At 44.0% G+C, this 26,705-nt stretch overlaps 1 protein-coding gene across 5 annotated transcripts in view; it reads left to right on the top strand.

The window, feature by feature from the left end:
- Nucleotides 1-26,705, top strand: part of SLC7A1 (solute carrier family 7 member 1) — a 44,672-nt gene that overhangs the window by 474 nt on the left and 17,493 nt on the right. For 2 of the 5 annotated variants that reach the window (XM_064645443.1, XM_064645446.1), the window contains exons 2-3: nucleotides 19,762-20,145; nucleotides 24,320-24,478. In XM_064645443.1, the coding sequence (XP_064501513.1) occupies nucleotides 19,776-20,145; nucleotides 24,320-24,478 (529 nt within the window). In that variant the 5' untranslated portion in view covers nucleotides 19,762-19,775. Of the gene's footprint in view, nucleotides 1-7,577; nucleotides 7,593-8,592; nucleotides 8,693-19,761; nucleotides 20,146-21,352; nucleotides 24,479-26,705 lie in introns of those variants that run through there. The other 3 variants (XM_064645445.1, XM_064645444.1, XM_064645447.1) reach the window with 3 other exon arrangements.

Genomic DNA, 26,705 nt, shown 5'->3' with positions numbered 1-26,705 from the left:
CCGCGAAGGTTGGCGTCGCCAGGGATGCAGCGGGCTAGGGCAGAGTTGGAAAGCTCAGATCTGTGCTTGCGTGTTCCCCAGCTAATCTCTTTTCTTGTTTATCTTCCCTCTGCGATGCGAGGAGAGCCATAGGGAACATGCAGTGATGGAGATGAAGGCCCAGGTATCAAGGAGAAACCCTGGGCCATGTCCCTGATGGCCTCTCCATGCCCAGGGTAGCTCCCGAGGGACTGCCGTCTTGTGTTTTGCTTCCTTTTTCAAATTTAGAAAGAGACTGAGAATTTACCAAAAATGCCGGTATCCTCCATAGCTCTGGAGCCAGCCCCGTATCCTGTGAGTTGCCAAAGTCTGCTGCTCCTGAGCCTGCTCCTGTGACCGGGACAGGGGCTTGTCTCCGTTTGGTTTGTCAGCATTTTGCAGGCAGCTGCCCTGACTAATAGATGGGTCTCTTCTTTTTTGTGTACGTATGTGTAAATGTTTGTGGCAGATGGGGTATAGCCAGAGCAGGGGGAACCAACTATAAAACCCTTAAGAGGAAATTCATATATAACTAAAGCTGGACCAAAAGTTTGGGACTACATACAAAATTGCTACTTAGTTGCGTTGTCAGCTACTAGAAGCCTTGGATTTAGAGCAGAGTGGTGTTTTTGTAGGTGGTGTACAAACTCATGACAGAAAGGTTTGCAGCTCTGTAGAGTGTCCAAGCTGCAGATCTGGGTAGAAGAGCTGAGGTGATCATGGCGCTGCAGCTTTACGAGTTAGCTGGCTCGTAGCTAAGTGGTTTTGTCACTTGTGTGTGGTCATTTGCAAGTGTTACCTTTGTGCTTGAGCAACAACTTCATGGTGATGTCCAGATGAGGTGAACCAGTGGACACCCTACCTTGCCTCCTTCTGCCAACCTCTGTGGACTCTGCAAAGCCAGCGGGGCAAGTGGTGAAGATGTGCTCACACATGTAGGTGTCGTGTGGCACCCTCTGCAGTGGGACAGCTCTTCAGTCTTGAAGCTATTCACTTGCTCATGCGTGACTGTCTCTGCTGTCTCCAACTTAGAAACAAATACCATGAAGACTTGGGGAAAAAAAACAGGCGGAAATTTACCTTTCTGGTCAGATGCTCTGTGGACTTCTGTTGCCTTCAGCAGTCAGCTGACTTGTTTTTTAGACAAGTTTTCCATATAGTACAAAAGAGGAGGGGCTGTGTAATTACGCAGGCTCCGTAGCTACAAGTGCTGACCCTGGCACAAAGAAGGAGCAAACTCATTGCTTGAAAGTTATTTTGCATTCGGCTATTTTTAGTATCTTGCATTTTGAGTGATCTGACAGGGACAGGCCACATGCACACTTTAGATCGTCTCATTGGCTTTGAAATAAAGCCTTTTCCTGAGCAGAGGAACTACTGGTGTTTAGTCCCTGATTTATGACACGTTGCAGGTATTTGTAAAGTCTTGAGCCTTGCCGCTTGTAGGGTTGTGCTTATCAGTGGCACTCCTTGTTTTGAGGTGGCTGTGACAGAAACCTGAGGCCTACTAGGCTTCTAATTCAAGTGGTTGGTTGTGAGCGTGGGTGAGACGTGATTGCATAAATACAATATGCTCTTGACTCCACGTGGAGTGAGCAGGATTTACTGTACGGAAGCAATTAGCTTAGACAAGAGGAAACTCGTAACTTAAACCAGTTACTGGAGTAACCAGTTCCGAGTAGTATTTTTATTGAAACATGGATCACTCCCTTTTTTTTTTTCTTCCTCCTTTTTCCTGTGTAATCTATTGCCAGATTGCAGGCAGTGTTCATCCTTATATGGAGGTGTGCCTGAACTCTGTGTCTCTGCTTTAGGTTGTGTGACATGGCTAAAGGTTGGGTTCAGTGATCTTGCAGTTCTTTTCCGACCTTAACAATTTTATGATTCTGAGACAACATGAGTGAGTGCCAATCTAGCTGGCATTGAGCACAGCTGATGGCCTAGTGTGTGCAGGAGGGAGAGAGTAAAGGAGTGGTGATGGTTATTTAGCCTAAGATGGAAAAGAAGAAAAGGAGAAATATGGCTTGGTGAAGGAGGGCAGAGATCTTGTTGCAATTACTGTTTCTACTACCTTTTGTTCACTCTTGATCTGCCAAGTTCCTCAACCTTGGTCCATCATGACAGGTTAATGACACTTTAGTGGCCTTTCAGAAATGTCACTTCAAATTGTATCTCAGCTTTCAGAGAGCAACATGGTCTCTTTTCTTGACCCATATCTGTGATGCTAAAAGCATCAGTGTGGAGTAGGGCAGGAGGAAAAGAGGGTGAGTTACTTTGTCTGCAGATGTACCAGGTGGATGCTGGCTTGTTCCTGGTGGACTGTGCCATTGTGGTGCCAAATGGCAGCTAGGAGTGTGACAGGGCCCCTTTGCCTATCCTGAGGGATGAGCTAAGAAGTCCTGCTGATGTAACCATATATGTGGAGAAATAAGTGGCACTGACCAACAGAATGGTGAGGCTGTGTGGTGTGGAGAGCTAGTTGAGTGCTTCTGGGCAGAGCTGGTTGGGCTCAGCTGCAGTCAGTGCTGACCCACAGTTAGTAATCCAGAGGGGATCTGATCTTCTCTTCTGTGTGTATCAGTGTGTTTGGCAGTAGCCTAGATTTTTTCTTCATTATCCCTTCATTATCCTTGCAAATCTCTCATGTGTTAAATGGTGTTGAAGGTAGCATTTGTCTGAGCAGATGTAGTCCTCCATGTCCAGGTATTCAGCTCCAGCTCCTTCTATGGTTAGCCAGGATGTTCCTGGGATGTGATTCATCTCAGCCCAGCAGAGTAAAGCAAATGAGTTGAGACCTGACATGTGCTTTCTGATGACTCTAAAAGGAAGCATAAATGTGTAAGTGTTTATCTCAAACTTGTGAGGTTTTCAGAAGCCTCAGTGACTGGCAGTTTGCAGTAAGAGTGGGTTTGTTTTGGTATTTGAGCACTCCCTCCTTAGTGCAGTTATTGCAATGTCACTGACTACTAAAACCTACCAGAAAAAAAAAAAAAAAAGAAAGAAAAAAGGCATAGCTGAATCTGAAAGTCAAACAAAACATGGGGGCTATCACTTACCATATGATGCTCCCACTGGTTGCAGGATTCTTGACAACTGTCTGTGGTTACTGGGCAGTTTGTGGGTGTCAGGGATCAGGAGCTGGGGCTCCCATCTTCTGTTGTGGTTTGTAGAAATCTAGGGATGCTGCTTGCCCTGGCAGCACTAGCTGTAGCTGCCTTCCCTTGATGCTCGGTCAGGACCTGCTGCCATTGCCAGGGTCCCTGACTCTGCTGGAGATCACCAAGGTGGTGGAGTCATAAATCCTGTGAATGGTATCTGGTACAGAAGTGCCTTATTTCAGATTTTCCAAAACAGAATACTGTGAAGTGTTTGGTTCCAGGTATATTTTTGCATTTCTGTTTGGTTTTGTTTCTGTTTGTTTGTTTGTTCTCAAGTAAAAAACTGTTCAGAAAACTTTATTTCACAGAGGCATGGTTTTGGTGTGTTCAGGAGCTGCAGTAACTACTGTAGAAAAAAAATTGCTGCTAGCTTCTTTGCTGAGCAGGATCCTTCATTAAATTTTCCTCTTAATCTTATCTGTTCCTCAGTGCCTTCCATGCCATGTCTTGACCCTTTTTCTGGGGAATCCATATGATTGCTATATTTACTGAAACACTAAATTTATTAGTCTACTTAATGATAGTATTCAGTTTTGTATTTTCTTATTCCTCTTTCTCCTGCCTCTTTCTGAGATGAGGAATAACTCTTGGGTTCTCTTTTGCAAGATTACCAGAGAAATATTCCAGCAGGCTTTTCTGAGCTGTAGAGATCTCACAATTCACTTTTGCCTCATTATTTTCGGCATCCTTGTAATTTGTTTGTATCTTTCCTTGTAGGTCTTACTGGCTCATTTAATTTTAAAATTACAAGGATAAGGATTTCACTTGTTATGTTGGATTTGAGGACTAGCAATTAATTACTATCCTTAGTTACTGAGCAAGCTATGCTTTTATTGAAATTTAGTGCCTATTTCAGTCATCCACTTCTGAAAGTTTATTATAAGCCACTCTAGAATTAAAAAAAATAAAAATTAACAATGAGCTTTTTGTTTAACTGAGTTTGTCCCTGGTTCTGATTCAGGTAATTTATGTATTCCTGGAACTCATTCTGTTCAAAGAGAAGTGTATACTATGATTAAGATGAACGTATGTGAGCCTGACTATAAATCATTACCAGATATTTTAGTATAAGTGAGAAGAACCACATTGTAGGGCAGATGCACACCATCTCTGGCTGCAGTTGTGCCTACAGAGAAGTTTGCTTCTGACAGCTGCTCACTTGCATCCCAGCTGCAGAGGCAATTGCTGCTTCAGTTTTCTGGCTGATACACGAGAGAGCTCCCCTCAAATTTGTGTCAGCTCAGGTGAGGCTTGGAAGCACAGGCTGCCTCACTGGTGGGTCTTTGCTAACTTGAGTTAGCAACTAGGTTATAGCTTTGAAGTTTCAGCTGGCAAAGTAAATAGTATGGTGTTTCTCTAGAAAATATTTTTAACTCGGGTTAGCAGTGTTTGAGTGAAGTGATTTAGGGTGCTGGACAGATAGCTCAGTGCACAGAGCAGTGAGGATGATGATATTTGAGAGGTAAAAGGCAGTGGTTGTACTAAGCATTTGGGGACACTTATTTCTGCAGCTGGTGCACTTGGAACTGTAAGAAAAGCAGTCTGCACTGGTAAAAGTGCTGCTCTGAATGTTGGCAGTGGACCACATTGGTTCAGTGGTTTGATTAAACCAAAGGTGAGGTTGCTTTGAGTTTGTGGGGTGTGGTTTAGTGCTGCTTTCCATTGCTATAAAAGAAATACCGTGCAAAATCACCTTTTAATTTTTTTAAAGCATACTGAGATCAGGGCTTGGGAGAACTTGCTTCCAAAGGGTCTGCTTCCTCAAATTGCTTACTGTGAAATCTGGAGTCAGTAAGCAAAACCAATTCTGAAAAATAGGGAGGGATAAAGTACAAGCTTTAAACCATAACAAAATCAGTCCACTGTTAATACTAGTCACAGTTTCATTCAGTCCCAGCTGGTGTGGGAGGTTTATTTGGATGTGTATGCAGCAAGAGTAATGGTACTGTACAAGAAATTACTGTGATTTGATAAATGAACTGTTTTGCTAAGCTGAGTAAGAGCTTGCTTTTGTCAGGTGAAAATTCTTGAACTAAACTGGTTGGAAAAAATGCATTGAGTTTGTAGAATTATGTTGTTTTATTGAAGTGACTCTTTTATAATGCAGTTTCAACTAGCAAAGTAAAGAAGGTGTTGTATCTTTAGAAAATATTCCAGAGGGGATTAGTTGGCTCAGGTAACTAGAATATAGTCTTTCATCCTTAGGTTGCTGATTAAACTCTCCTTGGGGTTGCACTCTGCCTAACAGCTGTTTGATGACCTGTGTGAGATAATTCTCAAGCAAAGGATGCTGCTGCATGCTGCTTTATTTTTTTTCCCTCCAAAAAGTTCACAAAACAGGATGACCTGTAATACATGTGAAGATTTTTATTCTTTGTCTCAAGTTGCAGGGAGTGTCTGTGCATCAGGCTAGTTTGTGTGCTTATAACTTCCAAAAGCTGAGAGCAGGCCACTGAGAAAAATACAGCACTTGGCTGATACAGGTTTGCAGTGCAAAGGTGCTGTACTGTTGTATACCTGTCCATGCTGACTCCAGGTGCATGAGGCTGTGCAATCAGCTGGAAGAAAGGAGCAAAATGTTCTGGCACTCTCAGTAAGAAGAAAGCACAACACCCAGAAGTCATCAGCTGGATGATGGATTAGGGTGGAGGTGCTACATCTTGGAGGAGAAATACAATAGGTGTTTGTTGGAATTTTGGAAGTGAGAACTTCTGTGAGATTGGAGCGGAAATTTGGCCTCTAGCAGCTTTTCAGTTCAGGAAAGGTACCAACACAAGCAATAGAATGAAAAATATAACAGCTAAGTAACTGAAGAAGAAGAGAAGCAAAATATTTATGCTTTGCTCTGAAGGTTCTAGGATCAGTGCTTGGACAGTCCTGAAATGCAAAGTTTTGTTCAGAAAGCACTGTTATTTTTGAGTAACACAAGTGTAAGGAAGAGTTGTTGCTCTTGTGAGAGAAGTGCATGTCTGAATTGCTAAAGCTCGAAAGACAATTCAGAGAGTTCACATCTTTTTATTAACTGTCCACAGAAAAAGTAGTTGAAATTTGTTGAGGTGTTTTTGCTTCAGCTGGCCCTAGGTATGGTCCTGCCTTTTCTCTCGAGCATCAGTCTGGTGGAGTTTTTGTAGATATCTGCTAGAGCCCTGCAGTAGCTAGGGAAAGCAGGTGACTCTGGAGGGCCATAACTCCCATCTCTCATCCAAAGGGTTAAGTTTATACCTGGAGGTGCCTGTCTTTGCCAGCTGGTTACAGAGGGGGGTGAGGTGATACCCTAAATCCAAATGTCTGCTTTGGAGTGGGCTGAAGCTAGTCAGGAGGAATCCTACCCCTCATAACCTGGTTGGCATGTGAAGAAATACAAGGATGTCCCCCAAAGAAACTTGTATAAGTAATGAAGCCACTCTGATGTGCTTTGGTTGCTCCAAATAAACCATCACAGATGTTAGAGTACTTTTGAACCTGTTTTTTCCTTTGAAGGAAATACCTAGAGAGCAGAACAGCACGGGGCAGGACACCATCAAAAGCACAACAGCAGCTCCTTGCTTTTCATGCTCCTGTTCAGACTCTTGGGGGGGAAATGCTATTTATCATTTGTGTCACTTATTTTATTTTAAAACCGCCTATTTTCCTTTGCAAGTCCCAGCACAGTGGAGCTAATCAGAATATTTACAGCCAGTAGTTTGTTTCCTTCTTGCCATCAGTTAAAATGCCTAGCAGCAGCAGAACTTATACTTCAAAGTTTCTTGTTCTAGGTAAGTGACATGGGGAGAGATGACACTGTACGTGTTCTGAGAGGTGCTGCATTATACATTTCGACATACTTCTCTGAGACTGTCATATTTAGGTCTGTCTGTGTACTCCCATAAATATAATTAGGAGTGATTTCCTTTGATGCCAGAATGATGGTGTGGAAAAATACAATAATGTTTTTAAAAAGTTTAGCAGACTGGATGATATTAGTAATTTTTCTCCCAATAAAAAGTGTGTACTTACTCCAAATACTGTAATTTGCTGATAGGGACACAATTATTTTTAAGGATAGCAATATAACTTCTCTTGACAGGACTATGTGCTGGATGGCTTCTCATATCTCTGTCACTGGGCTCTGGGTGCAGGTTTTGGGGCAGACCAGGCTTCTGCATGAAGGGCAGGGAGGTGCAAGTGGGGATTCCAGTAAATTCAGAAACGTGAGTGAGATTTTAGCCTACAAATTGGGCAACTACTAGGCTGATGGGGTTAAATAAAAAGTAGATGGCAAATATGGTTATTTTGCTCATGAGAGTAATCTTATCTGTAAATTGACTTGTGCTTCCCAGGGAACAAGAACAAGCTCTCTTCATGGAGAAATGTGGGTTGTGAGAGCTGGCTTTCTACCACACAGACAGCACAATAAAGTGTAAGGCTGACTACAAGGTAATGCCTCTCCTTGTGCAAAATGGGGCTGAGTCTGCACTGTACTTCGCAGCAGCTTCATGGCTAGGCTTAGGCCAAACCTGCCAACTTTTTGCATTTCTTACTTCCTAGTATCTTTGCATCATCCCTGCTCTCGCTGCTCCTTCAGCTCTCACATACATGAGCTTTCTGCCCAGATCTCTCTTTGGGCTGGCCAGTGTGGAGCCCTGTGTTGAGGGGGGTGCAGGATCCCTCTGCATGACATTGGCACCAGTGAGACCTGAAATATGTGGCTTGTGGTCTGGCTCACAGTTTGGCTGGTCAGTGTCATCCTTGCTTTTTTGGGTGGGGGAACCCCAAACCCCCACAAACTTCAGCAAGTCTTGATTTGATCCCAGACAGGAGTGGGAAGCCTTTATCCTGCTTTTGATACAAGTTCTGAGAGAAATATGAAAAGCGCTGTGCCTTGGATACATCTTTCCTCCAGCCCTTCCCTGTCAGCAGCCTTGCAGCCTTGAGCATTTGGGTTAGGTGGAGGCAGAACTCTCCCTAGACAATAGCTCTCCTGTCAGGGAGCAGGAAGGAGCTGAATGGTGAACTCATGGCTAAGAAAAGAGTATTTACCCAAAGCAAAAGAACCTCCATGCCTACCTCACTGTAAAATTTAATTGCACATCAGCGTTTTACCTCTTTTCTGGTAAGATTTATTTAGGTAGAATATATCAAAACTAGTCTCTATCTGTGTGTGAAAACAGGTGTTGGTTACCCTATTGACATACTGATCAAACATCATGCTTGTATCATTTACCATACTCTGTACTTATTTTAGACTTAAATGCCTAAAATGGATGCAGTTTTCTAAGGCATTTTTTTGTAAATCCATCAGTTTAGGAGCTGTGAAGTTTTTACCATGATGGGTTGTGGGATTATTGGCAAAACACTTCTGAGACTGTGTTTTTTTTCCTCACAGTAAGTAATCCCATTTTATATGCCTTCCTTTTTTTTTTTTTTTTTTTACTAGTTGGACGCTCCTGTCCTTCCGAATAAGGGATTTTACTAGTGGTGGGGTGTGGCACTGAGCAACTGTAGAAGACCAGCAGGATTGGGTCAAACACTGAAACGTAAGTGGGCAATTTATGGAGCATGAAGTTTTAACAGCAGGAAAGAGCGTGGGCGAAGCTGCCATGGAAACTGAGTGTAATGCTTTCAAAAACCCCACAAACTCTGAATCACTGCTACTCCTAAACACTAGTGCATTTTTAGCCGCCCTCTCTGCTCTTGATGGTGAGAGGGTAGCTGCTGGGAAAGGGGAGGAACGTGGGAAGATGATGCAATGTGAGCACCTTGTTGTAAACCTAAAGACAGGTAGCAGTGTTGTCCAGGCTGGGAGAGCCAGGGTGGGCAGTCATGGCTGGGATGGTTTGATCTCAGGCCAGGAGTGTCTGCCCTCCAACCTTGCCATGGTGAGGGGCGGTTGAACAAGCGGTGCTTTGTTGCAGCCTGGGAGGAAAGCTTGGTGTCCGTCATCCCTGCACGTGCTGGCTGGAAGGGGGGGGGCGAGTGGCTTTTGTCACCTTCCCTCTCTTTGTCCCTCACACAGACCCATACTTTATCTCCTCTTCTCTACTGCCTTGCACCATCCTCAGCTCCCATTTTTCTGTCGGTATATGTCTAGACTACATTGACGTGGACATATCCTGTAGTCCTGGCAGCCATGCTCTGTGACTGCCCTGCCCAACCCAATTCCCATCCCAAAACAACAGTCCCCAGTGAGGCATGTGTCATGGACTGGCAGGGAAAAGGGGTTGTTAACCATCAGCAAGTTGCCATATCCCAGCTACACTGGGAGTGTGGCCACACCATTGGTGCTCAGCATGCCCTGGGTTGGGCTGCCCAAACTGTCTCAGTTAGGGCTTCCTCCTGGCAGAGCTCCTCATGCTGTTTCCAGACTGCTGGGGCGTCAGTGGCACATCCAAGTCATGCACTGTTTTCTCCTTCAGCAGTGAGTGACCTTGGTTAGTGGGGTATGTCTGGTCGAAGGGTAGTACTAGTTTGATCAGCATTCAGTCATTGCTTTTATTCCAGTGTGCTCAGGACACTGTCTCTCGGGGAAAGGCCCTTCTGAGGAACTCTCTAGTGGGAATTACTTGGAAGAACCACCCCTGAAACTGCAGACACGCAGCATCCTCTCTGCTGCAGGAGAGTACGTGGCTGCACACACCAGCCAAGGAGGGTGTGAACTGCTTGTCTGTGCCTGCAATGATGAACGTGTAAGGCTTGGAAGGAGCTGATCCCTCCCCAGCCCTTGAATTATGACTGGAATGTGGGAATACTGAGACTAAAAGCAAACATTTTAGCTCCTTTCACACTAGGCTTCTCTTTCATATGGTGTAAATCATGTTCGCAGAAAGCTTTAGTATTTGATCTGTAGTCATGCAAGTGCCCTCAGAAGGTTATATTTTGAATTCATCTGGCATGTTCAATGAGAAATTAATTTTGGCTTCTTCAGAACAGGGAAGTTTTTCTTAATTCTTCCACTATGTTGAGTCACTATCCAAAAGCCACATGAGAGTGCAGGGCTGGCAGTTCTGCCTAGGGCAAGCCCTTGAATGGCCTGCAAATCATTGGAAAACCTCCTAAATTAATAAATGTATTCTAATTACTTTCTAATGACTGTATTTTGATTGCATAAGCCTAAAGGAATGGTGTGGCATACTTTGATGTTTCATAAAATCTTACAATGGTTTGGATTGGAAGGGACCTTTGAAGATCCATATAGCCCAATCCTCCTGCCATGGGTTTGCTCAAAGCCCCATCCATGCTGACTCTGAATACTTAAATTGCATACACAGTTGCCCAAGGATAGCAAAACCTTTCTCAGAAGCCTGGAATCATCTTGGCATAAGGCAAGGGAGCCCTGTGACTTGACCACGTAGGATTTCTGCTCTCCTTCCTCCCCGAACAAATGTGTGTCCGGCACAGGCTGAGCTCTCCCTTGTGTGAGCAGTTTCTCTGAGGTCTGTTACAGAGCATTTCCTCTGGAAAAGCTCTTCAAACACTTCCACCTTGTGCACAGAAACAATGTTCCTGCTTTCCCAGTAAAGGGATTCTTTATTTCAAGTCGGTATCTGTTATGGGAATGGAGGAAGCTTTTAATTGGAACAGCAGCACTGGTGCAACAATGCTGGAGTGTGCCTGTTAGAGAAACACTGAACGCTGACCTACAGACATGCTGGTCCATGGGGGTGGCCAAACTCAGGTCCATGGTCCAGCCCGTCACTTGGCAGGATGCTCATGGGTTGCTTGGCAAGGGTGACCAGGGTCTGTTGCTGCCACGTGGCCCTGCCTCCAGCTGGAGCTGCCACTGCTCACCATAACCTACCTACTGACCTCCACCTGCTCCCCCCTGCTCAGAGATATAGCAAAATACACTGATTTATACCCATTTTGATTTGCCCCTTGTCCACACCTGAAAATCCCTACACAACTCTGCCCTTTGTCCTGGTGAAATGGTGGTGTTCAGAGAAGTCTTTTCCTTCCACCTGTCAGAGTCATTGGATGTGTCCCATGACTGTGCAGGATAATATTTTTGTTCTATATGAAGGTTGGGGTCTTAATGTTTTGTTTGTTTCCCCACTATTGTTTTAATAACAGCCTACTTCTATCTCTGTCTGACTTGCTTCCTCATCCTCTAAGGGACATTCTTCCACCTTCTTCCAAGGACTTTTGTCCAAGGACCACAACAGGAGCATGCTGAATGACACGGCTGAATGACTTTTGGCTAAGCAAAGATTTGTCTCTTCGTTTTATCTTGTTTTAAGGAGAGAGAGAAACTCGCTTATTTGATATTGTTTCCCAGAGCATAAGTTTTTTTCTGCTCGATGCGTAGGCTGAGTCCCTGGCAGGCTGTGGGTCACTTCACTTGAATTCCTGGCAGTCTGTCTCAGGCTCTCATTTGGGAAGTTTAATTATTGGTGGAGATCCCCTTGGGTTTTATGACAAATTGAGGGAGTTAAATCAAGCAATTTTCTTACAAAGTGTAATTCGAAGTCATGCTGAGGAACTGTTTGAGGAGACTGTTCTAGACCTGGTGGGAGACTTTTCAATTAGATGCTTTTTCATCAGAAAATAGTGATTCATGCAATTAGAGAGGTGTGATACCCTTTGGCTAGGCAGGAAGACATTTCTGCAACTTTCTGATCTCTGAGGAGTTGTGGATGGCAAATGTGATGCTGCCCTTCTCCAAAAATCTGGGTGCTGTTTTGAGCTGACAGAGGATCTTCAGTAGCTGAAATTTGAAGTGTGGACTGAAAGGGCTGAGAACACTGAAGGCACTTTTTGCTGGATGGTACTTCTTGGGTGGGAATCCATCCTGGAAAGTGTTGCATCCCTCTCCTCTGCCCTGGCTGCTGTCTGTGGTGGATTGCTACCCAGTCAGCTGTAGGCAGAGGGTTGAGTTCGTTTCAGTGGTGCTGTTTTCAGAACAATTCCCCAGTGGTTATTCTGATACAGCTACGGGGGGTACTACAGCGCAGTAGCCTGGGGAGAGGAACATCTGATTTCATGATTTAACCCTGCCAAAACAAACATGCTGTCTGGCTGCACCTGAGTCTTTCCTGCTTTGAGGCAGGGTGCACTATATCCAGTTTGTCTAAAAGGTACTTCTCTAACCTGTTCTTGCAACACTTGGGTGATATCCTGTCCTAGCCTTTCATCGTGTCTGCAGCTGGAAAGCAGTTGTAACGTCAAGTTCCTCACTGCAATTTAAACATGATAGGATGTGTTTTTCTGCAGTAGCTAAGCAGGGAATAAATGTCTACCCAACCTTTTATCTGTTGAATGGCTTACTGTATACCACTTTTGATGTTAATCACAGCTGGAGCTTTGGGCATCACAGCTTCCATTTTGGAGATTTTGAAGGTTGAATTCTGAGAGTTTGAAGCATTCTTCCCATAACTTTCACAGCAGGAACCTCTCTCCTTTGTTTTGGTCAAAAATGGCTGCTCACTTCAAAATGGGTTTTGTGTATCATCACAAATAACCCGGATGGAGTTTTCTCCAGGTGTTGAGACAAAACATTGAAGTTTGCCTGCTTTGAAATTTTGGGGAAGTTGAGACTTCTTGCCTGGACTTGGGGAAAAGGATTGTCTTTGCCATCTTGAAAGTTATCTTGGTATGGGAGTGGATTTTTTGACCTTGATACAGTTGGTAGCTGTAACAGTATGGAAAGCAGACGGGTGAGCTGCAGCACCCTGACATTCTCCCAAGGTGGTACTAGAGCATCAGCACCTTCTTCATGTCCAGTGGGACTTGGTGTTCACTTCCATAACTGATTGCCAGTAAGTGGGTGGCGTAGGGATTAGAGAGGGCACCTCACTGCTCCTTTTCCAATGGAAGAAATCCTCCAGGTTTATGAGATGTGGAGAGGAATGGGAGATACTGCCTCGGAAATGTCCCTAACACTCAGGAGCTTGAGTAACAGAACCTGCACCATGCCCAGCCATCTGTGACAGTGTGCTGGTCCCCCAGTACCACCTCTGCTGTGGTGTTAAAGATCTGCACTCAGCAGAGTAATAGGGTCCCCTTCATATGGGCAGCGTGCTGTTAAGCAGGTGAATAAGACTGCATATTGTATACACTTCACACCCCCACATGTGTGTGCCCTTCTCTTAATTTAATGTGAGTTTATATTTAACTGAGTGGCTTCCTTCTTTTGAGTAGCAAATGCCTTGCTAGTGGTTGATCTTCGTTTTTAATGACAAGAGTTGGCAAAGAATATAACAATAATGTCCGTATATATATATATACTATGATGTAATCTAGATTAATGTATATTGAGATATAGGCATACATATGCACAGTGTGAAAAAGAAAAAATATAGAATTATGATAATCAAGGAGGGAACAGTTTAACAGCACATGGACAATACATTCCTTGTCTGGTTAAAATAGTTCATCAAGACAGCATCTCTTTACACACAGTGAAACAAATGCAAAGAATTACAGCTACTTTGGTGGCTTTTGGCTTGGACTCCTTACCATTGCTGCTGCTATGGTAAGATGCCTCCCAGTTTTGCATAATGTGAACGCTTGGTCATGCCTTTACTTTCGTCAGCCTTTTTGCTGGTGGCTGGCATCTGCAAATGCCTGTGGTCCCAGCCTCTGAGTCAGTTCTCAGCACTTGTCTCAAGCTTGTCTTCTCTAAACTGCCTGCCCTGCTCAGCACAGGTGGTGGGGACACTTGCAACAGCTTCAGGGACACAGCCAGATGCACCTTGGGGGCTGATGCCACATCCTTTGCTTCTGTTTCTAAAAATCTTGAGGTAGGTGTTCAAATGTCTGTTGGGAAAGTTCAGCATCTTCTGTAGCCGTCTTGTCTCCTCTCTGTTGTTTGTTGCAGAGTAACATAACAAAATACTGGAGATTTTCAAGGCAAGACATTTTGGAAGGACGTATCTGACACAATTCCTGCTTTATACTGTCAAGTATTGCACTGAGGACTTACATGCCTTGGTGACTTTTGGCTGTCTGAATAATGCTTCAAAAAACATTCAGTGGTTCTAGTTTCATCCCTTACAACATGATCTCTTTGCATTTAGGAGTCTGCAGTCAGATCTGACACCCCCAAAGTATCTGTAATGCTCACAGCAGCAGTAGGAATTGAGGTTTTCCACCTCTTCTTTTTCTGCATAGGACTTCTCTGAATGATGCTACCTTGGGGATGGAAGTAGCAAAATCAGCCTTTTGCAAAGGGCTCCCAAGTGGGTTTGTTACCCATGTGTTGATCAAAAAGTTGTCATCACTACATGCCTGATCAAGGAGCTGACTGCATTTAAACTAAAAATACAGGGGCAAAAGCATTTCACATTGCAAATATACCAACGTGGTGCGAGCACAAGCTCTTTGTTCTGCAGATGAGTAGCAGTGATGATACAGCTATATGGGGGATATTTTTCCTCAGCATCTTTTTGGCCTTCAACAAATCTGAGACTGTCCACAGAACATGACTTTGCTGTGAGAGAAGAGTACTGATGGCAGTAGGCATTTTCCACGTTTCCACATTTTCCATGTTTCAAAATAAGCATATGTGGGACAATGTTGAATGGGGATTTCTGCTCATGTCTCCTCCAAGGAGGTGCCTGAGGAGTTCATTAGACATGCAGCAGGGTTAGGCTTAGGTTTTCTTTTTTCCTTAGTAGAAAACTCCTTGTTCTGCCTAATCAGCTTTAATTTTATGCTCTTCTGCAACACGGAGAAGAAAATTCTCAGGAGCAGCAATGCCTTGAAAAAGATAAGGAGTGGTTTTTCAGAAGCTGAAACAAATTGTAATTGTTGAGGAAGTGATAGTACTGCTTATGTAAAATGGTGCCCTGTCAGCTTATTTTTATACATGGTGTTTTATGTTTAGCTGGACAGATGTTTGTTATGGTTTACTTTTTGCTGTTAACCACATGCAAGATTGCTTATTATCTTATGAGTTTGTTTTGAAGAATGTTGTTTTTAAAAATGTTGTTAATGGGGAAGGAAATCTATCAACCTGATGTAATAGGTATGTTAACCATTAGATAAGAGGAGGAAGAATATCTTATTTTATTTGAAAATACAATACAGTCAAGGCACAAGAATTTGGACAGGGAACAAGAGTAACAAACATAAAATGCATTGTAAATAAAAGACAAGGACCAGTAGCACTGGGTGGAATTTGGCTGCTATTGAAGTTGGTGGAAGCTTTGCCATTGACTTCAGTGGGACAGGATTTCACCTGAGGATGTGGCCCCTGCCCCAGGATCCGCCTTGCTAAGTTATCCAAGTGTGTCATTGCTTCCCAGTGCTCTCAAAGACTTTGGCTCCTGCTGAAACGTGGAATGCCCAGAGCCTTGGGGCGAAGGGATTTCCTGTGCACGATCTGAGTGGTCAAGGCTTGCAGCTTGTTTCTCATTGGAGAAACCAAAGCTAAAGCAGGGGTGAGAGCTAGGCGTGTGCAGAAGAAAGCTAATCGCCGTTCATTCAGATCAAGTTTCCTCAATTGGAAGGTGGTTATGTACCATCAGGTCACATTTCTGGAATAATTTATATTGTTTTATGTTACTAGGACTGCATTATACCATGGGAATACTGACTGTACATTCAAAAAATGGCTCATCGTGTCAAATAGGGTTGGGAGTGGGAGTGGGAGGAACTAGCCCAGAACACGTTTCCTCACTTCAAAGGCAAGGATTGCTGTCTGAAACAGTCAGATCACAGCTGGATCCAACTTCTAAGAAGGGAAAAATAATAATCTCCACCAAAATCACCCTTTGATACAATTGCAAAGATAACAAATGATACAGAGGAAGGGTTTTGGGCAAAGGTGTAATGACCCCTGTACTGCATCCTGCTAAAGCAAAAGATTGTTCTCCTGAAAAAAATCCTACTTATCTTTATTGAAGGTCTCTTTGTCAGGCTACAGTGAATATAATTGAAAGTGAAAGGTTGATTTGGTGCCTGCTGTTTCAAAAGCAGTGAAAACATGTAAGAGGTGCTTAGGATGGTGATCAGTTGTCTGTGAGATGAACGACAGTTCTGTGTTCAAGGGCCGCAGAACATGGCTGCAGTGTGGGTACCATACCCTGCACGCAGCTCCCTGGCTGTTACCTGCAGCTGTAGAAGCATTTTATTCACAACAGAGATGCTCAGATTTTGAGAGGCTTTTGGGGCAGGAGGAAGCTGATATCTTGATCTGGAGATGAGCTAGAACAATGCTGTCCACTGGCATTAAGCCAATTGCAGGATGCTGATCTTAATTTCCAGATCTGTCGTAATTAAATAGCCCCTCTTCTAAACAAATTATCCATAAGAGGCGGTTCTGCTTTATTCTTGATAGCTGTAGTACATCTGTGAATTCTTGTAGATATGCCAGAGGGAGCTCCAAAATGAAATAATTTTGAAATAAGTTTCTTGTGGGATACTCTTGAGTGATACATAAACTTGAAGTAAATCACTTTTTTTTTTAAAGAATAAATTATACATCACTCTGCCCGCAAAACCCCTGCCAAGTTCATGCCCTGATCCTCCATCCCTGCTCTAAGGGGCTGTTTTTCTCCTGGGGCCATTGCCCCTCCCCAGCTCTGTTGTTGCCGAAGAAGTGATTTCTTATTATGTGTGTGACGGCAGGGCATTGGGTATCAGATACACCTCCATTTTCAATGCAGAGCTAAAACTCCTGTTTGGGACCACTAAGTCATGTTTGTTTTGCAAGACACCAGATTTAGTTAAGGTAAATGGCTATGTAAGAAGTAAAAGGTCTACCATTATTATTAAGTAGCGTGTTTTTGAAGCCAGAAAGTCCTTGAGCCAAATCCTGAAAGAGGCTTAGCATGCACAGCTCCTTGGGTGTCAGTGGTGGTGGAAGGAGGAAGAGTGGCTCTCACCTGCAGGGAACTGTGGTCCACCTCCACCAAGAGGCACTTGCCTAGACAAAGATAATGTCAAACTGCACAGCTTGACCTCTGCCTTTTTCTTTTGTCCACCACAGAGCATGTCCTCCTTGGAGCTTTGTGCGCTGTGTGGGGACAGTAGGTCACTTACACTCTGCAAGCAAGCATATCATTAGTGCATTTAGCAATTATGTTCATCCCTGTTCCCATTGTGTGGGGATCATAGAAACCCATGTGTTGATGAAGGAGTGCACATCACAAACCTTTTCCTTCTGCACATTACACGGTCCAACCCTCCTCCCTCATCTTGCTTTTCCATGTAAGAAGTGTTCAGCACCTTGTAGGATGAAACCCAGTGTGCTCAGCAAGGTTGATGTCAACTTGGAGGTGCAACTCCTGAGGAACATGAAACATTGCATCAATTGCTGAGATCTGGGGAGGCCTAGACTTGTAGCCTCACCAAGAATTAAATGTCTCAGGAAAATCTCTGAGTTTTCTCCCTATTGTTTGTCCAGCTCAGCCACAGGGGTCCCTCCAGGCCTGACCAGGGCTCTGTGCAAAGGGTATTCGAGCCCCGCCCACCTACACTACATCCCTGTAGACCTCTCTGGCTCATTGCTCGGCTTCTCCCTGAGCTGGATCATCTCTTTACCTCCTTTCCTTTTTCTGTCTTTATTAATAGCCTCATCTGGGACTTCCCTGTAGTCTTCTATGCTGCTTCTAACTCTTCTGTTTGGGCCATTGAACGTCTAAACCTTGTCATAAATATTGACTTAGCAAGAAGTAAACTGTTTTTCAGCAGTCCTTTGGCATGTCTTGATGTTTCTGTATACCTCAGAATAAACCTGTGTTTGTCCTGAAATCCTGAGTTTGGTTCTGAGTCAAACTGGTCTTGCCTTTGACACTGACTTTGGAAAATAAATTCATTAGCACATCCTCTGTGTGTATCTCTCACAGTTGGCTGCAGTTTATGACAGAGATTTCTTTGTTTTGATTTGGAGGGGTTTTTTTGTATCTTCTGCAGCATTTTCTTCTTGGTGCATGGCACTGGGATTCTTCCCGTTTCCTGGAGCTCCAGGCTGAATGTAAACCAGAACCACTGCTGAGCAGAGTGGATGAGTTAGCCCCATCGCTGTGGTCTTCATAGGATGGAGGCATCAGTGGAATCTCTGCATCACTCTGATGAGAGTTAGGCCAAACCTAGGACTTGTGTTGTCCTAGAAACCAACAAAATTCATAGGGAATGTTCCAGTGCTACAATCCTGTGTGTTTAATCCAGTTCAGAGTTCAGGACTGTCCTTTCCCAGACTTGGAGGGGTGGGCAGGTGTCCAGCCAAAAGCAATCCTGGCTGATACAAATTTGTGTGAGGTTCAAGTGGGCTGCGTGAACAATCTGACATATGAATGCACTTACTTAAAAACTTAGGTCTGTCTTCCTACTGAAGAGAGAAGATAGTTTTCCCTCTCTGTATGCACTGGGAACTCCCATGGTTAATGAAATGAGATTTTTCTGGTTGGCCTCAAACCTGCCTTTCTCCATTTGTCTAAATCCATGTCTGTTGGGAGCATGTTGGTGGGAGACAATTCCTGACACAGTGGGACTTGTAAATCCTCAGCCCTGTTCCTGCAGTTGTAATTACTTTCTCATAGTTGGGGAGTTAGCATAAAGCCACGAGAAAGGGATTTAAGCCAGGACTTAGGACTGGTGTCTTGGAAAAGGGAAGAGGATTTTTGGTGTGTAGTTGATTTTATGGTGACAAAACTGAAGCATGGATTTAACACTTGATTAAGTTTCTTAGCATGTATTTTCTCACCTTTTACACTGGGTTTTTGTGGAGCTGATGAAGTACCAATTTCACTGAATCGTGTTATAAATTGCATTTAGTAATATTTTTGCCTACACATTATTCTCATCATAGTATTGATGTTAATGTGCAATGTGTACTGCTGGAAAGTGTACACCACAGTCCAGCATTGCATCAAAATAAAAGAACCTTTTCCTTTTCCATAATAAATGAAGAAACATTTTTAAAGCCTTGTTGCTGAAGCCAGGCTTAATGGTGCGGTTGGGCTCTCAGAGCTACAGGATGCTGTCTAAGATGGAAGATGAGGTTCTTCCTTGTAGGCTGTGTCCACACAACCTGTAGATTTGTAGAGCAAAGCAGTTGTTTCTGAGAATCTGATGTCTGCACAATACATCTGATACGGGAATTTATCCTGGAGTAGCTCTTCCTGCAGACTGAGCACCCATCAGGTTGGGATATGTTATGTATGCCCCTACAACATCCTCAGGTTTAAGTTCATCCCAGTAGTATCTGTTTTGTGCACTTCACAAGCTCTCTGCAGGGTGACCCAAAGTGTGGTAAATGAGGCAACTGGGACATTCACTTTTAAGGTACTCTTATGCCTAGAATAGGAGAACCCCTCTGAAATCTGAAAGGTGGACTTTGCATTTTTGGCTTGCCCACTTGTGTGTTGACTGGGTCACTGTGTAGTGGGGTGGAAGCTGGACTAAAGTGCTGCCTCTCCCCTGGGATCACACAGGCTTTGCAGCATGGCTGGGAGCTGGAAGCAGAAAGTACTTTGGGTTTGTTTGTTTTAATTACCTGTGCTAAGTCTAGGTAAAATGGGAGACACTTTGCCATGTAAAAAGGTGGAAAGTGGGCAGTTTCATTTGGTGAAATGTAACAGTGCTGTAGCATTGTACCTGTGCAGCGATGCTGTTTTGGGAGGGTATTCTGCGCTAGATAATGATAGCAGCATCTTTCTTGCAGGCTCAAACACAAAGATGGAGTGTCAGAAAATTACCAATTTTGGAAACCAGCTTCTTCGCCGGAAAAATGTTGACTGCACTCGAGAAGACAGTCGGCTTTCACGGTGCCTCAACACGTTTGACTTGGTGGCTTTGGGTGTAGGCAGCACTTTGGGTGCCGGTGTCTATGTACTGGCTGGAGCTGTGGCACGGGAAAATGCGGGACCTGCCATCGTTCTCTCCTTCTTGATTGCTGCCTTGGCTTCAGTGCTGGCCGGACTCTGCTATGGAGAATTCGGTGCTCGAGTTCCTAAGACAGGATCAGCTTATCTCTACAGCTACGTGACTGTGGGTGAGCTGTGGGCCTTCATCACAGGTTGGAATCTAATCCTCTCCTATATTATTGGTAAGTATGGTGGGTGGGCTGTGACACCCCAGATTTAGTTCAGGGTGGCAGCCTGGTTTGTAAGGTCAGCCTTGTTGAGTGCCTGTGCTACTGTTACAAAATAGATGGTTCACTCTTGCACTCACAGAGGATTTCAGGACTCATCTGTGGGCTGTGTTGTTGCTGGCTCCTGTCAGTCAGCTACAAAGTGGTGTGCTGCTGGCTGAGGGTTTGTCCTGATGCAGGCTTATTGCTGTTGTGACTTCTGAATCTCCACCTCATCCCTTTGGCATCCCCTAGCTGCTGCACACTTGCCAGGATGCAAAAGAGTGTTCCCTCTGCTGAGAAAGGAATTGCTGATGGAAAGATGCTTTTATACAGAGCATTTGTACTCACAGCTGATCAAGGATTAGTTCTGGTCCCTTTGGGATCTATTTAAAGTATCTGGAGATCAGAGTTTTGTCTTGTGAATGCCTGCAGAATTAAGCTGAGGATGATCTGCAGGTTCACAGTCTCTGAAAAGTACAAACCAAATCCCTTCTAAGCCCTTGTCTCCCACTAGGAGAGGCCCTGGATGAAGCTCAGAGCATGTGCTATACAACTCAGATGGTACATTAAAACTAAGCCACACTTTGCTAATTAAGGATTCATGTCTTTTCAAGCACATTCTGGGCAGGCTGCTTGTCATCATGCTTGTAATTAAGTCTGCAACCAACTTGCCAGTTGAGAGTGAAAGCTTACTAGTTAAAGTGAAAACTGATTGTATGCTAAATTATTAAAGGCATGGTGTTTTTTTTAGTGCATTTTATGGGATATGTAAGTATTACTTTGGAATTTAGTTTCCATGGAATTCACCTTCCCATGGAGGGTAAGATCATATCAAGAACAACATAGTGGCTTAGCAGCTGTTTGTCTGAGGTCATGTTGGCTCTGCTCTGTTACCTGAAACATTTTCCTCCTTTCCTCTTCCTCTTTTTTTTTTTTGTAAAAAAAAAATAGAAAAAAAAAGAAAGAAATGAGATGAAAAGCCAGAGTCATTAAACTCATCTCCTTAGGAAATCCGAGTCCTGCTGTTCTTTTGTGAATAATATTCACTGCAAGGAGGGGATAAAAATAATTTTTTTAAAAAGTGAGCATGTAATTTCCTCCAGACTTCTAAAATGGACTCTGCTGAGCCTACATGTAGAAAATTTGAACAGACTTCTTGGTGATTTTTCTTCTGTTCCAGAAAGGTAATGATAAATCGTCTCCTTCGTGCTCCTCATCTAATTGGTTTTGGGTCCCTTCCCACCATGATACTGGACGACCAAAATGACTGACATAACTGTGGATGCTGTCCCAAAACCTGATTCTGCAAATGCACGATGAAAAGATTTGCCTTCTGAATGTTATATGCTCAGGATCTGGGCTCAGAGTGGTATTTCTGAGACTTTTTTTTTTTTTGCCCTGTCATAATGGCTTTTGAATGACTGCCTCAGTTTTTGTTTCAGAGTTGGCTGCTCAGTGTATTATCACAAGGCAGAAAATTCAGTAAAAAATAAGTAGATACAATCTATTAATGTGTTCAAACACAACTTTTTTGCTTTTATTTCATTCCTGTGTCAAAAACGTGTTTGCAAACTGGCTTCCTCATAATCTGTGAGGAAGGGTGGCTGAGGAGGAAAAACAACTGGGGGAGGATATGAAGTATAGGAGATCTCTGTTTCTTTATCTTATCCAGCATTTTTCCCAATGCTAATTGCCCCTCCTGTGAGCAAGGACAACTCCCAGCAGCTTCAAGGGTGTGGAGGAGAAAGATGTATTGGCAGGCACATGCTGCACTTCAGAGCCGGGAGCTGAGAGGGGCAGAAAGCCAATTTTTTTCTCATTTGTGCTGAGAAAATGCCAAGCAGTGCCACTGAAACTGAGCTTGCATCTCTAAGGGGCTCAGTCTACTTGATGTTTTCATGCTGAAGTTCTCAGGCATCTGTTCAGAAAGTATTGTGGGGGTGGAAAAAGAAATCCTGGGGTCCTGGGATGAGTGGCCAATAGCTTTTAATTAATTGAAGTGACTTGGCTTGGGGGAAGGCTGATGTGAGGTCCTGGAGTTGGGTGATGAGGAAAAAATGGGTGTGCAACTGCTCAGTTAAGGTCTAGAGAGAAGGAAGAAGGTGTCCAGGACCAGGATCTGCTGTGGCCTTTCTTCTGGGATGATGTGAGTTTGGGGAACCATGCCAGATTGTAGGAGGCATTTCAGGAACTGGAAGGTGGTGGGAGCTGGTAGTATGATGAGTATGATGAGTAACAGCATCCCTGGTGAATGGCTGCTGCTGGGTTTCTGGCACTTGTTGACCTTCTAGCCTGCGCCTGTTCCTGCTGTGAGTCCGACGCCTGCGTTCAGCAGTTCTCCTGGGGGTGGTGAGCTGCAGGCAGGAACCAGATCAAATCTGGTGAGGTTTGACTGACCCAGTCCTCCTGGGTACAAGTTGAATATCTTTGCACTGTGCTCTCTTAGCAACAGCAGGAGATTATCCAGGTGTCTGCGATGTTGGAAGAATGTCAGATTCCCCCTGCTCCCTCAAGGCTGTTGGTTACAGAGAGTTCATGGTAAACAGCTGATAACTACGTGGAACTGGCATCCAAGCAACTGGCATCTAATATAACACATGCAGGAGCTGGTTGTTCCTGTCCTAGAACATGAAATATTAGAGCTAGGACAAAAAAATTAGCGTTAAAATAGTCTTTTTCCTCAAATCGTGCCAAAGTTAAGCTGAAAAATTGTAATGTGGTATACAATAACTTTTGGAATTTTTCAAGATTAAATTGATGGCAATGATGTCCCACCTCATTAAAGGTGTTCACACTGTGCACTTTGCTGTCTCAGTGAACAGAAGAGTCTCCGAACAGGTCTGTTCTGCAGCTTATTTTTATGCTGTTGCAAAGCTGGATTGGGGCGGTGAGTGTTCCCAGCTGTGCTACAGGTGCTGCCCGCCGCCGCTGCAGAGGATTTAGCTGTAGGTGAGCACGGACATTGTTTGACATGATTGCAGGTGCCGGAGTTGGGACTTGAACACCCACACACAGGTGAGTGTCTCAGAACAAACTGTTCTGGGTGGAAGGGGGCCCCTGATGGCATCCTCTGAGGAACTGCTCTGCAAACCAAAACGAAGCCAACCTCTTTTTTTAATTAGGTAGTTATGTACAGTAGTAATTATATCATGCAATTAGGTGCAGTTATATATAGTGTACTGTATGAGACATGGGGAGTATGATGGTAACTTTAACACAGGAGATGGAGAAATTGGCTTTTACCCAAACCTACTTATTTTACAAAATTCTGTCACTGTCTGGTGGTTGCTCCTCATTGTTACTATTTCAGTTCTCTGAACTGACTGTTATGGTCCATACAATGTCCCTAACTTGATTGTCTTAAGACTACAGGTTCACTCCTCATGCCAGCAAGCTGCACGTGGTTGGGTGCTCTCGAAACCGCAGCAAACGGCGAACCCAGAGGGCAAAGTCTGAGCACTTGCCGCAGGCAGGAGTCATGGCACTTGCTGGGATCATCGCCAGCATCCTGCAGTAGGCTGACTTATGCTCAAATAACCTGTAAATCGTATCTGAGTCTTTATCTTGCTTGGATGATCTAGCACTGGAGGTCAGAGCAGACCTGCAAGTCACGAGAGAGCAGAGCATGCAGAGCTGGGCAAGTGGTGTGGTCCAGGCTCTGGTGCTCCGGCACTGTGCTGCTGGAGGGCAGCTGGCTTCTGTGAGGTCCCTCTGCCTGGCCTGCAGTCACCCCACTGGGGCTATGAGGGTCCTCTGCCAGCATGACACTTGGACCTCTCTGGTAACATAAATTACCAAGTTTGGGGGAAAGTCAGGCTGCTGGGGGTGTAAGGAAAAGGTCGGTCTGGGCAGTATCTAAGGCAAAGTTGAGGTTTATGAGGAAGCCAAAGTAAAAGGATATTTTTCATCTTGTCAGCTGGGCATCAGTCTGAGACCCACCACCTGTGTGTGTTACCATCAGAGCAGATGCCAGGCATGAACACAGGCTGTGAGCTGGATATGCGGAGGAAAGGCTACTCCCAGCACCTGGGAGCACACGTAATGTTGCTTTGAGGCCCTCCATGCCAAAAAGCCTTGCAAGATGCCCCTAGTTTGGAACATATGCCAGCCACAAAGGGTGATCTCTGTCCTTTCTGTCCTCTGGCAGGAACCTCAAGCGTGGCCAGAGCCTGGAGTGCAACATTTGATGAAATCATAGGGAAGCACATTGAAGAATTTTGTAAAAAGTACATGACGATGGATGCTCCTGGAGTGCTAGCAAAATACCCAGACATCTTTGCTGTGGTGATAATCATCATTCTAACAGGTGAAACACTGGGGGGTTGTGAGTTTTGGACCCCCTTCTCCTGTAATTTCATTGTTTGCTTTTGGAATGAGCACGAAGTCCTGATTTATTTTGAACAACATGTTAGAGACTCTTTCTTTCCTACAAGTGTTGGATTGACCTATATAGCTGCTGTGGAGTTAGCACAGGGCATAGCCTGTTTACAAGGTTTTTAATTAGAGGGGAGCATTCTCAATATTTTTGAGCCACTTTTAAAACCTTCAATCAAATTTTATATAAGGAGGAAAAGAAAAGGTGACTTGTTATCCTCAATCAGGTATGGAAGCTTAATCCTTCCCCCCACAAATCCTATTACACAAGAATCTCATACAGTTGGTCTATTAACCTTATTCCCCCTACGATAATCTGCCAGTTTTTGCTGCCTTGAGATAGGAAAGTGAGGAAAAAAACCACAGACTCGGTTACAGTCTCATATACTACTGTTTTGTTTTTTTAAAAATATATATGGGCTTCAGTTTGCAGAAGTGAATTGAAGTATCCAGAGAAATAAATGTGTAATAAACAGTCAAGGCGTCTTTTGTTTTTCTACAAATGTGCCAAGGCTTTGATCATAATTGGGAAAAATTTTGAAAACTTGTAAGATCAAAATCCTTCTGAATGTTTACCTCTGCTCCAACTGGATCTTGCAAAGCGTTACCAAGTTTAGGCAAATTTGAAAGATTATGCTTCTTATGTACTCCTTTGTGGTTTCCAGAACACAGAAGCTGCAGTGTCACACTACCAAGGTTATCCTGACATTTCCCACTGATCAGAATGGCCTTCTCACAGCCTGAGCTGTGCTCATGAGCACAGGCCTCATAAGCAAGGGAGGCTTTGAGATCTGGGTTTGCATTTGGATCTAGGACTATATCAAGGGCTGATGAAGTCAGTAGCAGCCCTCTGTTTTTGGGATTACATCTGAATGGGAGAAAAGATTTTCCTCATTGTTCATTTGTATATAATTGCTCTAATTTCAAGTTAGATTCTGGTCTTTCATCTCAGATACAATTTAGAAAATTTAGGACTTCTTACTTTAACAATACCAAGGTGTAAAATTATGCAGATTACAGATGGCTCTATGGCTCTGCATGAAGCAAATTCCCTTGATTTTAATAAAAAATGCAAGCCAGTCTTTTCTCAAAAAAGCTGCTGAATGAGCAGCTTTAATCTCAAATATAAGCACCACAAGTTTATTTCTACTTGCACTATCTTGAGCTTCAGAGTTCTACTAGGTACCTTACAAGTTTTCATGGGCAGGTATGCAATCTTTTGAAATGCTTCCTTGATATGGCTGTGTCAGCTTATTTCCTGTCTTAAAAGAAGGAAAGGTGAGTGCGCAGGATGCTCCCCTCTCCTTGAAGTTCTTTGGAGTAGCAGTAAAAGGAAAAAACTGTGTTGTTCTTGTCTTCTCCCTGAGGCCTGTGTGAAGTTTTGTTACCTTCTCCCTCAGCCTTAGATTTGGATTAAAGGTTTCAGTTCTTAAAAATTGGGCACCTGAAGAGTAAATGCAAGTTATGAGAGCTTGTCATTCTGAGGAGCCAAGCTATGCCTTAGTGAGATTGTGTTTGCCAAAGCCTGTGACCATGCTCTTCTTCAGATAGATTGTCTTAAGACCAGGCTGAAATCATGCTCTTGCTGAGCTCTCTGGCAAAGCTCCTGCTGATTTAAATAGGAGCAGAATTCCCAAGATGCCACCTTCTTCTGTGTCTTCAGCACTAGAAATAGCTGCTAAAAGTAGAATCCTCCTGGATTTGGTCCTTGCTTGTATTTCCCCTTGTTTCTAAGGAAAGTTGACTCTTGTTCATAACTTCTGCATTTGGCCAAGAACTCTAAGACAATGTTCCTTCATAAAAAACCACCTATGGTGCTTTCTCCGGGTCTCTGGGTAGAGTTCCAGGCTGTGTCTAGGTGGCAGAGTGTAGCAGCATGAGGTGACCAGAGCTGGCGTTGAATGTGCTGGAGGTTTAGCTGTGTTAGCAAAGCACTTTACCAGCGGCACATGCCACGTGGGCGTGCTGGGTGGGAAGATGTGGCACATTCTGCAGTAGTAATGTCTGGGCTGGAGTCCTCATTCTACTTCTGGATGAGTTACACCTGGGCTACTTGGCTTTGTGGAGAAATGAGGTGTGGTAAGTTGGGCAGAGCACAGCATGAACAGAGTTGGGCTATGTCTGTGAGTCCCCAGCACCTGCTGCTGGTGGCAAAATAC

Source organism: Pseudopipra pipra, chromosome 2 (assembly GCF_036250125.1).
Source record: "Pseudopipra pipra isolate bDixPip1 chromosome 2, bDixPip1.hap1, whole genome shotgun sequence".
Taxonomy (NCBI): Eukaryota; Metazoa; Chordata; class Aves; order Passeriformes; family Pipridae; genus Pseudopipra; species Pseudopipra pipra.
This window is presented reverse-complemented; position numbering and strand designations above follow the sequence as displayed.